General features: G+C 35.9%; 2 protein-coding genes across 4 annotated transcripts in view; both read left to right on the top strand.

Moving 5' to 3' along the window:
• The window catches only part of LOC139627630 (anoctamin-1-like), a 171,385-nt gene that overhangs the window by 9,626 nt on the left and 144,643 nt on the right, over nucleotides 1-17,116 (top strand). For 2 of the 3 annotated variants that reach the window (XR_011692603.1, XM_071488573.1), the window contains exon 3: nucleotides 14,542-14,640. Coding sequence is in view for 2 of the 3 variants with exons in the window: in XM_071488573.1 (XP_071344674.1) it covers nucleotides 14,542-14,640 (99 nt within the window). In the remaining variant the exon portion in view is untranslated. Of the gene's footprint in view, nucleotides 1-3,116; nucleotides 4,501-4,732; nucleotides 4,896-14,541; nucleotides 14,641-17,116 lie in introns of those variants that run through there. The other variant, XM_071488588.1, reaches the window with a different exon arrangement.
• The window catches only part of LOC139627645 (uncharacterized), a 135,676-nt gene that overhangs the window by 24,384 nt on the left and 94,176 nt on the right, over nucleotides 1-17,116 (top strand). The gene's annotated exons all lie outside the window — the stretch shown is intronic.

Genomic DNA, 17,116 nt, shown 5'->3' with positions numbered 1-17,116 from the left:
GTTAACTTTACTTAGGTGACAAAACAGATCCTGTCAGATCCTTCTTCTGTGTCCATATTCCAGTTTTTTGTTATCCATTATCATCACACAAGTCAAAATTCCTTTAAAATAATTTGGCTGGCAGATGTAAAATAATCAAGGTAATAATCCAGGTAACAGCCACAAGTAGCAGTGCGGATACCCACCAACAGCACACCCACTCAAACAAATGTGTTTTCAAACTTGACAGATGAGCTGTCATTGGCCAGTTTCCTGGATGACAGTCAGTCATGCTACAAGTAACACAGTGAGACAGCCACTAGCAATTGTTTCAATGTGGTAACATGGCAACTAAAGGAAAAAAAATTTGTATTTACTTTTATTTGTAGGCTGTTGTATTTAATTCATTGATCAAATACTTTTTCCAGATGAATGATAATAATGTATGATAAAGTTTTAATAATACCTATGGGCTTACACACCCATACACACAGACACACACACAGTACAATACATGTATTTCCAAACATGGTAGGTTTTAAAGGGCTGTTAGGAAGCGTGACAGTGGGTCATTCCATTCCCATGTAGGTGGGATGTACTGTGGTTGCTGTGGACATTGAGCTTAACCCTATAATGCCAAATGCATCAAATTTGATATAAGCATTTCTGAGACCTATTGCATCACCTTATGGTAAAAACTTCACTCAAAACCCTCTTGTGTCCAATCTGACACTTGTCTTCCAACCCCTGGTGGATACCTTTATCACGACAACAATTCAAACACAGTACATGGGACAATCCAAGTTGGCCACCTTCAGATAGTTCCCAACTCACTGGATCAAGGTAAAGAAAACTGGGATTATTACGATTTTCCAGTGACATTTTCTTTGAAATTTTTAGTAATATTCTAACATGAACACTCAATCTGTTGAAGCAAGTTATAATTACATAATTTTTTGCATTTTAGTATGTAGTAAAATCGTGTATAAAATTTGGAAAAACCTATATGCAAATCATTTTTTGTCTTTTTTTTTTTTTAATTTTGTGAAAGGGCCAAATAAAGGTTCCAGATTCAAGAGATCCGAATTTTCTGTCCATTATTTCTGGGGTCAGGCATTACAGGGTTAATATTACTGGCTGTTTTGTTGGGCTTATAACACCATACAGTGTTCATCCTAGCAACTACAAATAAACATAGTTACAACCTCCTGGAAACAGCAATCATCCAATGTTGACACCTTGGTAATTATATCACCTGTATTTTGGAGTGATTACCTAACACACACTAGATGCTGCTAATCTTACCTATTTTAAAGCTTATCATTCTTGCTTCTACTACTTCCAGTCTGTACTATTGCAAGGCATAATTACATTGCCTTTTCTCGGGTTACTTTGTCAGATTCACCGAATCAACCGAAGTGCTTTAATCTGACACTGATCACTGAGTGTGTGGCTAGAGGCACAAGATGCCACATGGTACCCTTTCATTTGATGTAATAGGTACAACCAAGTGTCACCCAGATAGCAGACGAATGTGGGCCACTTGAGGCGTGATGCAGCACTTCTGGTCTTCCTCTGGCCTGGACAAAATGGATGTGAGCCTAAAGACGGCCACATAGAAAGTAACAAATATGGCTCAAATATAACAAATCCGATGCGGTGCTCTCGGCTATACGTTATCTGGATATGATCCTAAAGTCGCCCAAATGGTAAATGGTAAATATGGCCCAAATATCACAAAACAAATGTGGATCACTTGTGGCAAATATGTGGCACAGCAGATAAAGGGTAATCAGGCTGCAAACCAAGCCACTTTTGGTACAGATATGGCAAAGTAACCACCGGCTAGTCTGCATGTGAGCCAAATGTGGGCCACGTTTCATTAAATAAATATGGCCCAAATATTGTTGAAAAGTATTGGGCCACTTTAGGTAATACAGCTAATTGTAACTGGCTAATTTGGATGTGAGCCAAATGTGGCCTGCATATGATGCAGCAAATGTGGCCCAGATATCCTCAAAATATGTGGGCCACTTTAGGCAAATATATAGCACAGTAACCACCTAATCTGCCTGTGATCCTGATATGGCCTACATTTTAAATAGTAAATATGGCCTAAATATTGTTGAACAGTATTGGGTCACTTTAGGTTAAGATGCAACACAAATTGTTGAGCATGAAGTGGCCCACATATGATAAAGCCAATATGGCCCAAACACATCAAAGTTGGACCACTTTTGGCAAATGTACAGCACAGTCAGCACTGGCTAATCCAAGTGTGAGCCTAATGTGGCCCTCGTTTCACATGAAAAATATGGCCCAAATGTTGTTGAAAGGTAGAGGACCACTTTAGGGAAAACATGTGGCACTACTGTAATTGGCTAATCTGGATGTGAACTAGAAATGGCCCACATATGATGCAGCAAATATGGCCCAGTTTTGTTTTGAGTGCTTTATCATTTTGGGTTTGAGACTGATCAATAACTACAAGTAAATGATCAATATCATAGGCTGTATTGGAAGGTAAGAGGTTCCTGGTGAAGTCAGAACAATGTTACTTTTTGCTGATTGGCACCTCAGCCACAGCCCAGCTTCCCTCTCCACCAGTCAGCCACCTTGCCTCGTGCTCCACTGATGGCCGGATCTGGTCCACATTCTGCTGTTGGCACCACAACCCCACCCACAATAAACAGACATACACACAACACACCACCACACTACACCAGTTCCTCTTTTTCCCTCTTTATTTTTTATTTTATATTGTAACTCTAAGCGTATACATGTTGATACTGTGCCTATGTGTGTAGTATAATCCTCATATGTATATAACTGTCAACACACACACACACACACACATACACACTCATTCCATTTTTGCATCTTAAATACTTGATGCCCTCTGCAATTATTACCACAATTTTTGTTTGTACTTTACTCTCTTAAGAACAATTTAACTGTCAGATCCAGCTGATAATGAGTTGTGCAATTTGTGTTTCCTGTGCTGTCATCTTGCTTTGAAAAAAAGTTTGACATGCACAGATTTATTTGATATGTTCCAAGTTCTAAGTGTCTATACATTTTTCTAATTTTAAAATGTGCTCCCAGATGTACTGACCATGTGTTATTTTTTCATTTGTTTGTTTGTATTTTTTTGATATACTTCTGAATAGAATTTTTTTTTTTTTTTTTACATTTTTTTAAAAAAAAGGTACATGCCCTAGCCGCAGCTTTTGCATATTCTACACTCAGTCGACTTATACTTTATTTTGTATAAGTTAAGTGTCTGAATGAGAAACATTTAGATTCAAAACTTAATTATTGTACAGTTTTTAAGTCTTGGTCTTGGTATGGAATAGATGACAAAAAACAAAACAGAGACTAACTGACACTCATAAATCAATGATTAAGAGAGTAATTGACAGGTTAGCATACTAGCTGTTTATCAACCAGCAGTTGTGAAAATGTTATTTTGATATTATTTACTTTTTCATCCCATGTTGTCACTATGGTGCATTCATCACAGTCCGAACTAGGATTCCCCAATTTTGAGCTAGAAAAACCTTAGGAGTAGGCTTCAGCTGCTTTGTGGGAAATACAGATTTCTCTTCTTTATCTCCTCTATTTGTTAAAATACTTTCAGTACTGCGATGGGTCTTTGCCCAATTTCTTTTGTAGTTTTAACTTGTTGCTGTTTTGCGGTTGTATATCTGCTCAAGTTAGAATTTTCCTATTTCCGCGGTTTCTTGGATGCATCAGATTCCATTTGAAACAAGCTGGAGGAGTGTGCGCTCAGGTGGAACGATTGTGGCGGAAAACTGCAAAAGTAGGGTTACGGTAAGTTGTAAATGTAATGATGAACATGTCTTTATGCTGGCAATTGGTATATATTCAGCTGTTCTCAATAGGAACCAACTTTGCATGCTCTTAACATCTGTGACATTTCAGGGAAGTGTTTAAATGTTTCTGCAGAGTAATGGACGGAAAGAGACTAGCAAACATGACTATAATGCTGTTGCTTAGAGACCCACGCGGGTGTCTGCGCCCTCAACCGACCTTAATATCTTTCAGAGGCTGAAGGGCTCAGTTTTACAGTCAGATGAAGATACTGGTATCATAATAAACTACATGATTTAAGGCATCTGTTGGTACCGACAATGCCATGCTAGCTGTTCGGGAAGGGAGCTTAATAACTCACGAAACTTGTGCTAAATATTGGCAGTTAGATGTTATTAATAGATCAACTGTCCAAGGTGCTACACTGTATTACAAATATCTGCATAAAGTAGAACTTCTTTCAACTTATCTGCACTGATATATTTTACTTGCCATCTAAGCTGTATGGACAGCATGATGCTATCTTATTAGGGTGACATCACTACAGTCCGAAATGTAATTTTTTTGATTTTTTTTACTATGACTACTGTTGCTATTACGTATGTATGATCTTTTTCAGATTACTGCAACAAGTGTCACTGGTGGAGTTGACCTTAAGGGTGCTATTTGGAGAATTAAGAAGCACTGGTAAGTTCTGCTAAGTGTTTATAGTGTCTTACATTGCCCTGTCATCACTCCAGTGAGACCATTCTCCTTTTTGCCAACCAACTAAAGTTATTGCTGGTATTTTATACTATTACAGTATTCTTGGTAAAGTAAACTCTCAAGTACTACTCAAGCATCAACTTCCAGGTTTGGAAAATGAAGCCAGCCAGTGCTATGTTTTTGTCATTATTCCAAAATTCTAATTAATTTACAGCAGGGAAAGACAAACACTCGCACCAGGACTGCTAGAAACAACAGGCTCACAGCAACAGCAACCGATCAAGAGGTTGAATCCCACAAAGATCTCTTCACCATGGGAGCGACCGAGATGGGGGGAGAAGAGAGAGAGGAACAAAGATGAATTGTCCATGAAACCTGTAAGTCAGTTACAATATGTGTTTTGCAATATATGTGTAATAATTTGTATATATGTTATATAAAATATTAGAATACATGGGTCAAACAGAAACTGTCAATTAGGGGTAAATTTGTAATAAAACCTGAAAAATGCACTGGAGGCAAATGCGCAAAACCGAAAACAGAAAAGGTAGATTCTTTGTTGTTATTAGTCAATATGTATTTCTTTTACAAGTCTCACACAAACTTGGAACAAGAGTTGACATAACAGTTATGGTGGCAGAGACTGAAAGAATAAGGGGGTATTTTAAACAAGGTCACATGTTATTGTTATAACTTATTGGAACATTGAAAAAAAAATGCAGGACTGACAAGACATAGCAGATAGCTGATGTTAATCACTTTACAATTCAGGGGTGGGGAGAAAAATTGACCATCACCACACTGATTCCTGAGTCAGTCTTTTATTTAGCAGAAGATGTATGTATGGTTTGTAATTTGCTGCTACGGGTCTCTCAAGCAAAAGATGCTGTTTGGTGACATTGGTGAAGTAGTGTGGGATCATAGGAGTTGTTGTCTACACCACTATTGCTAGAAGCGTCTCCTGATTCCGTCAGTGGTTCAGGAGGTTTTTAACAGCAGTGAAATTATCCAGAGGAGGTCTCCTCCTCTCCAGAACAAACAGACCAATTGATTATAACCAGTAAAAACACAGAATAAAGCAGACAAAGCAAAATTTCACATTCCAAGTCAGTGATTCACTGACACTATTTGACAGACATGAGACAAGTCAGATGACTAAAATTTGGGCTTAATACTGGATCAAAAATCAATTTTGAGCTTCTGGTGGGCAACCACATTACCATGATTAAAGTCACGCATTTCTCTAGCTTTGAAAATTGCTGGAAATATTTGAGATACTGTAAGTGCACAAGTCAAAAAAATGTCTAATATAGCTCTTGTCACATTAATCTTATATTATAACTTTAAATTCACAGGAACTACAACACTTGCAACCCTAAATTAGCTTCTTTTCTTCAGAATCAAAGCAGTTTTTATTCAATCCATCACAGCAGTACTTTAATTAACTTTATTGTAACAGTGCTTTAGTTAACTTACAGTTTTAAGGCTTTAAGTCCAAAAGTCCAAAACATGGGCGTTATGTTAAGTGATGACGTTATGTGATCACTTTGTGAGTTGACACCATGAGGGACCCTGTCACATACACTCACTGGCCACTTTATTATTAAAACCAGTTACCTGTTTTGGTGGCGTGGCGCAAGATGGCAGCATAGAGTAGAGCTCCTGAGTCGATTAGACAATAATTCCCCCAAAAATACGAAAAGATCGAGAACTCGAATTTCAAACTGATAAGCAATGAGTGGGGGATGAGAGTTGAGAAGTTTAAAGAAAAAAAACGATATCTAGAGACCAAGAAGAACACGAGTCTAAAGACGAGGCGATAAGCGGGGAAAATGACGACTACAAGCAGGCCCACACGCTACTCGAGGGACTCGCTGATATTACGAGAGAGATACATGATCTCAAAAGGGAGATGAAAAGACACCTCACATCATTCAAAGATGAATTTAAAGAGGAGGTGAGGCGAGAGTTTGCCAGCTTTAAGGATGAAACTAACTGAAAATTGGCACAAAATGTCGTGGAAATACAAGAGCAGTGGAAGGATATCACCGAGTCACAGGAACGAGTGGCGGAGTTGGAGGAATGGAACATCGAGGTGAAGGAAGCCATCCTCACTCTACTGAAACAAAAATCAGTTACCTGTTTTAATGGTATGGCTTATCGGTGTAAGTCAATAGGCTTTGCCACCATGAGGAAAATTGTCCACATCAGCTATCATCACTCTCTATTACTATCAGTGTCATCTTCCTTTCCAAATAGTATAAGTAAAATCATCATTCAGAGCTACCATTTTTTTCTGAAGGTTCTAATGAATGGTTTCAATGTGAATTTGAATGAGCACTGGATTTGATCCACGTAGACATGTTCTACAAATTTTAAAATTTGATCTGAAAAGATTTCTCTATAACAGGAGTTCTGGATAGCAACATTGATAATTTCTCTTGGACTGTAGTTTGTGATATTGATTTTAAGAGAATGAGAACTATTTATCTACTCTCTTTAATGACAATGGTGCCTACTGATTGTTATAGTTAAAGTTGAAATATAGGCCTCAATGAAGATGATTTAATTTCTTATATATTAACATTTCTTATATCCTTGTATTTTTTGATTATGTTAGTATAAGGGTTTAGATGCATGGTTTCAACAATGTGAGTTACTAAAATAATGCTTTTGATCAAGATGCAAATATAAGCAACGATTATGATCTGATATACTTTCTCAGGGCTTATAATAATAATCAATATTTGTCTTATGAATAATGATCATTTTACTTATGATGCTGATTTGTAATGGAACACGAAATTGATAGTGACAAAGATTTAACATTGATATGAGCAACAATCCTCATTGTGACAAAGATTATAACTCAAAATGGTCAGGATGGGGACTTCCTCCTCCAATTCTCTGCCTTGTGGTGTGTAGCTGACACTCTAACAGCTGAAACCATCCATCTATTTCACATAATTTATGCAAAAATCTTTTAATCCATTAGACATAAACCCCCTCATTTTAAAAAGCATACCAAATCCTAAGTATTGAGAACAACCTCCTAAAATCTGAGGGTTTTCTGAAAAACTTCATGCTCACTAAAATCTTTATTTCTTAGCATCTGAAGCACATAGATGTATGAAATAAATTTAACTTGAATTTGCTAAAATTAAAGTCATAGAAATAACATCTGAAAGATCACCTTATCTCAATATCTGCCACCATGACTTTGGTCTCAACTCATGCTCAAAGGTATTATTGTTTTAAAAAAGAAATTCTGACCAGTAACAAAAACATTATGGCCTCTAGCTTTTCTGTTTTGGGTTTTGTTATTTTGATTCTTGAAATTGTGTTTGTCTTCAGGTTTGTTTTCTTTTGTGAATTTGGGCCCTTAATCACAAAGCATTTTATCTTAACTCCTGTAAATTGCATGAACTACTTGTATTATGTGTCATTACGGGTCATTATACTCAGTGTATTGTTGCTTGTTCCACGTGGGATGTGGAAAATTACTTAATGCGAAAAGTCAAGTATATATTATCACATAATTTGTTTTAAGCTGCGACATGAAGTTCTCCTCGATGTTTCGCTCCTCTCGTTTGGCCTCTCTGTGGCCATTTCTCTCTCACAGACACACTCCTCCACCCATCTAGAAAACTCCACATGTGTGACATAGGTGAGGAGGTGTGTGTTTGTATCTGTATAGGAGGGAACTGGAGAGAGAGTGAGAGAGGGGGGGATAGAGATAGAGCGTGCATCGTTAAAATTCTGCTCTGTTAAATTATTGGTATAATATAATTATAACCAACATTGGGTTTCTGCCATGACCAATATAGTACACGTGGCCTCCTCTGTCTCTCCATGCAGTTGCTAAAATTGTTAAAAAATATATAAGCTATGTATTTCTTTATGTCTGTGTCATATTCATATAAAGTCCAGACAGTAAAACGTTAGGGAAAGGTGTCAGTTATATATAATGTTGTATCATGTCAGTATGACTACCAACTGGATATTTTTGCTGGGAACAGCTTGTCACAAGTGAATATTAGGTGAGATGCTGAATCTCTATATCACTCAAAGCAACAGCAAAGCATGAGAGGTGCATCTTTTTATGCATTAGAGGGTTAAATTGCGCATTTATAAAGTGCTACAGAGGACATTTCAAAATATTGAGACAGAAATAAATAAATAAATAAGTGTAGAAATGCAGAAAAAATAAATAAATGTAGAAATCCATAAGTAAATACTTAAATAAAAAAGTGCATAAATAAATAGATTAATAAATATATAAATAAATACATTAACAAATAAATGCAGAAAAAATAAATGTAAATAAATGTAAAAATGCAGAAATATCAAGTTTTTTCATCTCTAGATGCACTTATTTAATTTTTCAGCATTTATTTATTTATGAGTCATTCTATGAAACGGGTGCTGTTTGGGTCTGCAACATTTGATGAGATGTGTAAGGTACAAAAATGTGCAAAAGTGTGTTTCCAAAGCTTAAAGCCATTCATTCAAGAGTTCTAACCAAGATGTTAAATGAGAAAATACGATTTATAGGCGTAACATACTGTTTTTAGCAGGTTTCCTTCATAATATGGCCATTTTCAGTATCTAAAATATCACCAATAAATTAGATTTTTTAATCAAACTTTTAATACTGTCAGGATTATCCCCTATTTACATGAGCTATATATATATATATATATATATATATATATATATATATATATATTATTATTATTATTTTAAATAACATTATTTTTTGGCAAGGGATGTGACAGGGTTGTTCTGCTTCCTGTTTTAATGTGAAAATTCATTGAATTCTCACCAACTCTCTCTTTCACTCACTCACTCACTCACTCACTCACTATCTATTTCGCTCACTCACTCACTCATTCTCTCTCTTTCTCTCTCTCTCTCACTCACTCACTCACTCATTCTCTCTGTCTCGCTCTCTTTCACTCACTCACACACTCACTTTATATCTTGAATTAATAAACATTTCAAATGTTAGATGATGGCCAATAGAAACCAACAGATCATATAGAGAGACAGAGATTATAAATCATATCGAGAGACAGTTTGTCCATACCACCCTGTCACATCAGTTACAACTCTGTCACAAGATTATTTTGTTAGAAAAGGATGGAAAGACAATGAAATTCTGTGTAAATTAATGTTGACTAACATTCCTGATTTGCGGATTAATAAAATAAATTTATATTTTAATTGAAAATTTGATGTGAAAGAGAACTTTTTCTATAAATAATGTGTCCATTTACATGTCAAATTCCTGTTTAAAGAGTAAGAAACAAAATATGATAAAAATATATTAAATTACTTGTTATGGGTGGTTTCTAAATAAATGACATTTTACTAGTAGGAAAACATTAGATTTCTAAAATTTATTTCATGTATTATAACTTGAGATTATATGACTGAGGTGGGCAAATGTGTTTGTCAGAAGATTAACATATATTTCATGTTGAGGAAATCCCCAAAAATAAAAAGTTTGCTGTTGATGAAAATTCTGAAAATTGCAAAGTAGTAATGGCACCCGTTTTGTAGAATGACTCTTATACTTGCTATGTCATTTTTTTGTCCATTATACTGTATGACCAGCATGTGTAAAGCAATAGAATGAATATTGTATTCTACATATCAATGTCATTTTTTCAAAAAGAAAGATCAGAAAGACATCTGATGTCAAAAAGATATCAGATGTCTTTCTGTCTTTCTGATCTGTCTTTGTCATGTAACCTCTTTTAATTAACAAATGTAATTTAATTACAATTTTTTTCTCAGTAACTAAAACAGATTACAATTATATTTAGATACATTTATTTTACGATTATTTACATAATCCTGTTATATCTAAGTAGATACTTCTCAACTACTTTAAACTTCTTTCCCAGGCTTAGGTTCTACTTTTACCTTGTTCTTAGTGAAAAAAATGTCTAAAGCTAAGACTGACACACGTATTATTCTTAGAGTTTCTCCCAAAACTGTAAGTTAGGAGTTACTTTTAGACTTGAGATGCTTTGTGAATATGGGCTTTGGTTTGTTGTGTTTTGAACTTCATCGCCATCATATTGAGTATAGAAATGAAACAATATAAATCACAATCACAATAATAGTGACCAGAATTATCACGGTTATCAGTATTACAGCGGTATTGTTAAAATGTGGTGAAAATGTTGAAATAGAAGGTAATAGCATACAAACTGAAAAGGTTTTATAATTGAAACTACAAATAAATAATTAGCAGCAATTTTTTGTTTGCAGATATTAAAATAATATTGCCAACACATCTGTGTCACAAATGAGGAGAAGGGAACAGTACAAGTACTAGGTTTGCTTTCTGCATGCTCACGTTGCAAACAAGGCAATACTTAATAATAATAATAATAATAATTATTATTATTATTATTATTATTATTATTATTATTAGTAGTAGTAGTAGTAGTAGTAGTAGTAGTAGTAGTAGTTAGTAGTATCATTATTATTATTATTATTGTCAACACACTGGTAAACCAGATACACCACAGTTACACTGTGCTTTGGGAAAAAGACTGAGCTGCAGCCCTGAAATAAGTTTCAGAAAAACAAGTTGATGTTCAGATTTATTTTATCCAGATTGCACAGCAGCTAGCAGCTCTCTGTTTCTCTCCTGCATCTGTGTGTGCTAATGAGGTCAATAAATTCCTCTGTCCAGGTGTTAACAGCATGCAGCCACTGTTTGTTAATGGAAGAATGTTGTTTAATGATTAAAATGAATAAAATATTTTTTAAATGAACCTTTTGGCTCTTTAAAATAAAACTTTGTCTTCAGTTAAGCGTATGTTTTTACAGTTGTGCTCATAAGTTTACATACCCTGGCAGAATTTGTGATTTTTTGGCCATTTTACAGAGAATATGAATGATAACACAAAAACTTGTTTTGTTTTCAAGAATTCACAGGAACTGGAGGCTTTTTGCCTAGAGGAATGGGCAGCTTTACCATCTGAGAAAATAAAGAACCTCATCCACAACTACCACAAAAGACTTCAAGCTGTCATTGATGTTAAAGGGGGCAATACACGGTATTAAGAACTGGGGTATGTAAACTTTTGATCAGGGTCATTTGGGTAGTTTCTGTTGTCATTATGATTCAAAAAGAGGAAACACAGTTGTTTGACAATAAATGACTTCACCCAACCACTAACCATGAGGGGAAAAAAAGTTTTTGTGTTATCATTCATATTCTCTGAAAAATGGCCAAAAAATCACAAATTCTGCTAGGGTATGTAAACTTATGAGCACAACTGTATATATGTATGTATGTATGGATGTATGTATGGATGTATGTATGTGCCTGATTGTGCTGATGTTCATTTTTCCACCACTTCGTTAACTTGTGTAATGGAAAGCACATGGACATGGAAAGCAAGCCAGATCTGGGCCAAAATAAAACAAACTGTAGCCCAGATATGGGCCAGTTCTAGTTTATTTGGTTCTTTCTTGGTTGACATGCAACATTGCTATGGCCCAGATCTGGCAAATAGGAGCAGACTGCACAAGTGCTATCATTCCATGCGCTATGTGAGCCAGATGAGGATATGGAATGTATACCAGATTGGAACCAGAATGAAAACAAATTGTGGTCCAGACATAGGCCAGTTCTGGTTCATTTGGTTTATTTTTGGTTGACGTGCAGCATTGCTATGGCTTGCTTGTGGCCCAGATCTGGCAAACAGGAGCGGACCACCCAAGTGCCATCATTCCATGCGGTATGTGGGCCAGATGAATGTGTCAGGTTTGGGCCGGATCTGGGCCAAAGCAATTTTGCTATCTGGAAGCCAACCGTGTCACCCATTGGTTTTTATAAAATGCAGTTTTTAGGGCTCGAGTTTGTAATTTGGCTGTTGCCATCTTGATTTTTTGAAACCAGAAGAAACCATATTTGGATGAGAAGGTTGAGCTGAGAAGGAGTGAGGGGTGGATCTGACCTGCTCTGTACTCTATCCTGATTGTCAGGCAGTTCACCATGTGTGGTACAGTCTGTCAATAACACGGTAGCCATGCCCTCTGGATACCCTGCTTCATTGTCAGTTTTCTTCTAAATGGGACAATAATCAAAAAAAATGAACATCATATGGCATTGAATACAACTTCAAACTAGCGGTTAAACTCATAATAATAAACTCTTGAGGAAAATGTCTACTGAGGAAATAAATCAAGTCAGAAGAAGGCCTTTTTTCACATAGATTTCAATACAGTCAGATTCTTTTAGCAACAAGTGGAGTCGCCCCCTGATGGTAGTAAAATGCTGGTTCATTGGCTTGACTTTTCAGACCGCGGAGTCTATGTCCATTTTTTTAATACAGTCTATGAGTACACCGCATTAAGTATGGGATAATACTCCCTCATATGGCCTGACTGTCATCCTTCAGTTCTCACCCTCTTCACCTACAAAGACCTCCGAGTTGGGCTAGCTAGCCATGAGCTAGTTAGTTAGCTTTTCTTTAGGCTACATATTTAATTACAGATAATTGTTTTCTTTTTATTTACATTTGTATGTAATTTAATGAAACAGAAAAAAAATACTTAGTAAAAAATATAGTAATATTGCTGAAAAAAAAAGAGAAATTGGCATAATATTCAAAGTAACAGTTGTCAATTTACAGATAATATCTGATTTTACAGAGTTCTGTATACAATGTAAACAACAGAAAACTACTGTAAATTCGCATTAATACAGACGTTAATTCACTTACAGAATACTGTATACTTAATGAAAAACATATTAATAAATATTGTACTTTAAATAAGTATGCCAAAGCATAGCTAAGATAAATGACAATTTCAGTAAAGTTTGTCAGTTTAAAAGCACAAACATGCACTAAACAAAAATAAACTTTTATGAACAGGCATTAATACACTGATAAAAATATACTTATAAAAAATATAGCGTGTTGTGCATGAATTTGCTATAAATATACTGTTGAAGTATATTAAATATACTTGTTAAAAATACATTTAAAAAAATATTACATTAGTTAAACTTTAAAAATACACTTTTGAAAAGTATACATTTATGTTATTTAAACATATTTAAAAGATTATATATATATATATATATATATATATATATATATATATAGAGAGAGAGAGAGAGAGAGAGAGAGAGAGAGAGATTAGATTAGATTAGATAAAATATATTTAAATTACATATTAATTATCAATATGCTTTGGAAAAATTACATCTGAATGTATTCTTTTCTGTAAAAAGCTCATGCAAAGTATAACATTCATTCTGTCCAATCATACATTCTGGCACATCTTTGGGCAGAGCAGGGATGCCTTCTTTTGGCATATCTTCGGACAACACAGATCAGATAGGTGTGAACTCTCACAAATTATTTTTGCTCAGGTTTATTTCAGCATTTTGTTTTCATTAAATATTAAGTTGGGAGAGGTAATTACGTTGTGAAATTTGTACAGGGCACAAACTACACTGATGGTACAGAAAAATTATCAAAAAGTAATCAGATGCAATAACTTACATTACTTTGAAATAATTCAAACTTAAACTTGACTTAATTTGCATAATATGCAACACTATAATATATTTTATGTTGTACAGGAATAAAATATAAAGGTTATATGACATGAAAGCGAGATGAATATTGTGCCTGTTCTTTTTCAATAGCTTTCATGTCATTATAGTTTAAGATATGTTTTTTTTTTCAATAGATCCATGTGAATACCAGTCAATACCAGAAATTATTACTACTATGGTAAAATATGATGTTGCTTTTTATACCTCTTTTAGTGTCTCTTTTGTGCTATTTTATTTAAAAATAAAGTTGTAGGATCTGTCTAAAATGTGAAACCCAAGGTGACCCAAAGAGGTCACACCTTTTTATTTTATACAAATTTTTGACATGCACCATTCTTTTCATTTTTAAGGTTACTATTTTGTGTTTCTGATGACAGTATGTGTTGTTTACAACTGAACTTCATTATGTTATATATGTCTCTTAGACCAAGATTCCAGGGGTGGGCTTTGTGAAGATTCATGCTACCTGGAATGTTCTTTGTCGAGAAGCGGAGTTCATGAAGCTAAAGATGCCCACCAAGAAGGTGAGACTTGACATCTCTATCCATTCTCTCTGTCTGTCCCTCTGTGTAAAGAATGAAGAGGCTACTTCTCTTTTAAAACTAGTTATTCAACTTTGTTTTGGACAAACATACCATACATACATACATACATACATGCAAGGAGTAACAATGTACTCATTCATGTACAGTGTTCAGGATGCGCAACATCTAGCAATACTACTAGTCTGACTACTGTCCCAGTAGCAGTCACCCAATGTACGGGGCTAGAATAGTAATAGTATTTAGAATAGTATTTTTCCAATACAGGATTTTCAATGCCTTTGTTTCCTTTTTTAGTTAAGGTTTTGTTTTTAATGTCAAATTTTATTTTCAGTGCCAAAATTTGATGTCATTGTTCTAGCCCCATAACATTGCAGCTTTTTTCAAAACCAGGTAGCAAGTTATCTTTTTCACTAAGTATTGAGGTTGACTAGAAGCACTTTTCACAAATCAAAACAGAAAAAACACAATGTTTCAGAACAAACAACAAAACAGAACAAAACATTTTAGGAAACACATTAACAAATTAAAGAATGAAAACACAACAATGAACACACAACAAAACTCAAACACAACAAAATTTCACAAAATAGAAAAGGTGGAGACAGCGGATGTTTTGAGTGGACAGAGAGAGAGTTCTATCAAGATCAGTCAGTGATACTTTACTATATAAAAGTGAACTAACATTGATGCCTTGACAGGTCTCGGATGTACCATATTATATACGCATGCAGTCTCATTCCAATACAATCCATAATAGTGAGTGGTTGTTGTTTGCAGGCCCACATTTGAGCCACATCATTCTGGGAAAGAACCCAGCTATAGAACAGATACAGCAGTGTCAAATGATTTTGATTTATCACACCTCTCTACATGTCATAGGTAATTTGGATCCATAGAATGATACAGTAGTTGGTAATTTCAGTCTGCCACCATGTTGCCATGAGGCACTTTGTACCTGCTGACAAGAAGAGAGAAGACACTAGAGGGAAGCACACCATCAGCATAGTAACAGCAATCTGATTTCCAATATGGCAATATCAGACAGTACATTTACTGTATATTTATCATTCACCATATCATATTCTTTTCCTTATCTTAAGCAAGTGGTTCTTCTGTAAATCTTCTCCGGATAATACTAATGTGTCTGAAAACCAACTTATATAGACTTATAGAGGCTTCATTGTTAGTTTTTGTTATAGGTGAACTGTTGTCTTGTGGTTTTTACATGTGCACCATATGACACCGATCACAGCTGGTAGACCATCAATTGCCATGAAGCAGCTTTATTTCTCTGTAGTCGGCGATCTAAAGGGAATCATATGAATTGCCCATGATGTGGGGTCTACAGAGCACATATATTGTTTTTGTGAATAGATGCTTACAGACAGCAGGGAGTGCTCCAAATTGTCAGCATTGCAAAGATGCATTTTCCCTGTTGCCAAGTAGTGCAGCCTTGTGACCACAACCCTTTTACAATTCGTAGTGATTTGGCCCAAGTGAGTTAGGAGTCCTCTCCACTATTTCTAACTTCTCCCAGACTTAGGTGCTACTTTTAGCGCTAAGTGGCTTTGTGAATTACTCTTAGTCAAAAAAATTCAGTCCTAAAGTTAAGATAAGATCTCCTTTATTCCCACAGTGGGGAAATTCACAGTGTTACAGCAGCAAAGTGGCAGTGCAGAGAACAGGAAAGTGGCAGAAACTGCAATAACAAATATTTATAAAATAGATAAATAATAACAATATAATAATGTACTAAATATATAGATACAAAGAATTACATATTCACAACAACAGTAGCTAATGCATGAGGTTGTTACGGTGGTGAGTTGTCCGTTTCTGGTGTGTGTGTGGTTACTGAGCACAGTGTTTGTTGTAAAGTCTGACAGCAGCTGGAAGGAAAGACTTGCGGTATCTCTCCTTCACACACCGTGGGTGCAGCAGGGGGTGGGGGGTGTTCTCCAACTGGGATGATAGCTTCGCCACCATTCTCCTGTCGTCCACTACCTCCACTGAGTCCAAGGGGCATCCCAGGACAGAGCTGGCCTTTCTGATCAGCCTGTTCAGTCTCCTCCTGTCAGCAGTGGAGATGCTGCTGCCCCAGCAGACCACACCGTAAAAGATAGCTGATGCCACCACGGAGTCGTAAAAGGTCTTCAGGAGTGCCCCCTGCACCCCAAAAGACCTCAGTCTCTGTAGCAGACTAGCCATTGCTAGAGCCGTTGTAGCCGTTGCAGACTAGCCGCTGTTAGCTCGTCCATCTTATTGGGGAGAGATCTTAGGTTCCCCATGATGATGGAGGAGAGAACTGGTTTGTACCGTCTCCTTCTGGCACGTCGCTTCCTCCCGGCACGACTTCCCTGTCTCTTCCTCCTCCTCAGGTCGCGGGGTCGTCGGGTCTCTCCTCGGGTAACACGGAGTGCCATCAGCTGTTCCCTGGTGTAAACAATGGAGCCAT

This window comes from Trachinotus anak, unplaced genomic scaffold (assembly GCF_046630095.1).
Source record: "Trachinotus anak isolate AG129_WGS33_773 ecotype Australia unplaced genomic scaffold, CSIRO_AGI_Tana_v1 ptg000002l, whole genome shotgun sequence".
NCBI classification, from domain to species: Eukaryota; Metazoa; Chordata; class Actinopteri; order Carangiformes; family Carangidae; genus Trachinotus; species Trachinotus anak.
The sequence above is the reverse complement of the archived record's forward strand: the minus strand, read 5'-3'. Positions and strand labels throughout refer to the sequence as shown.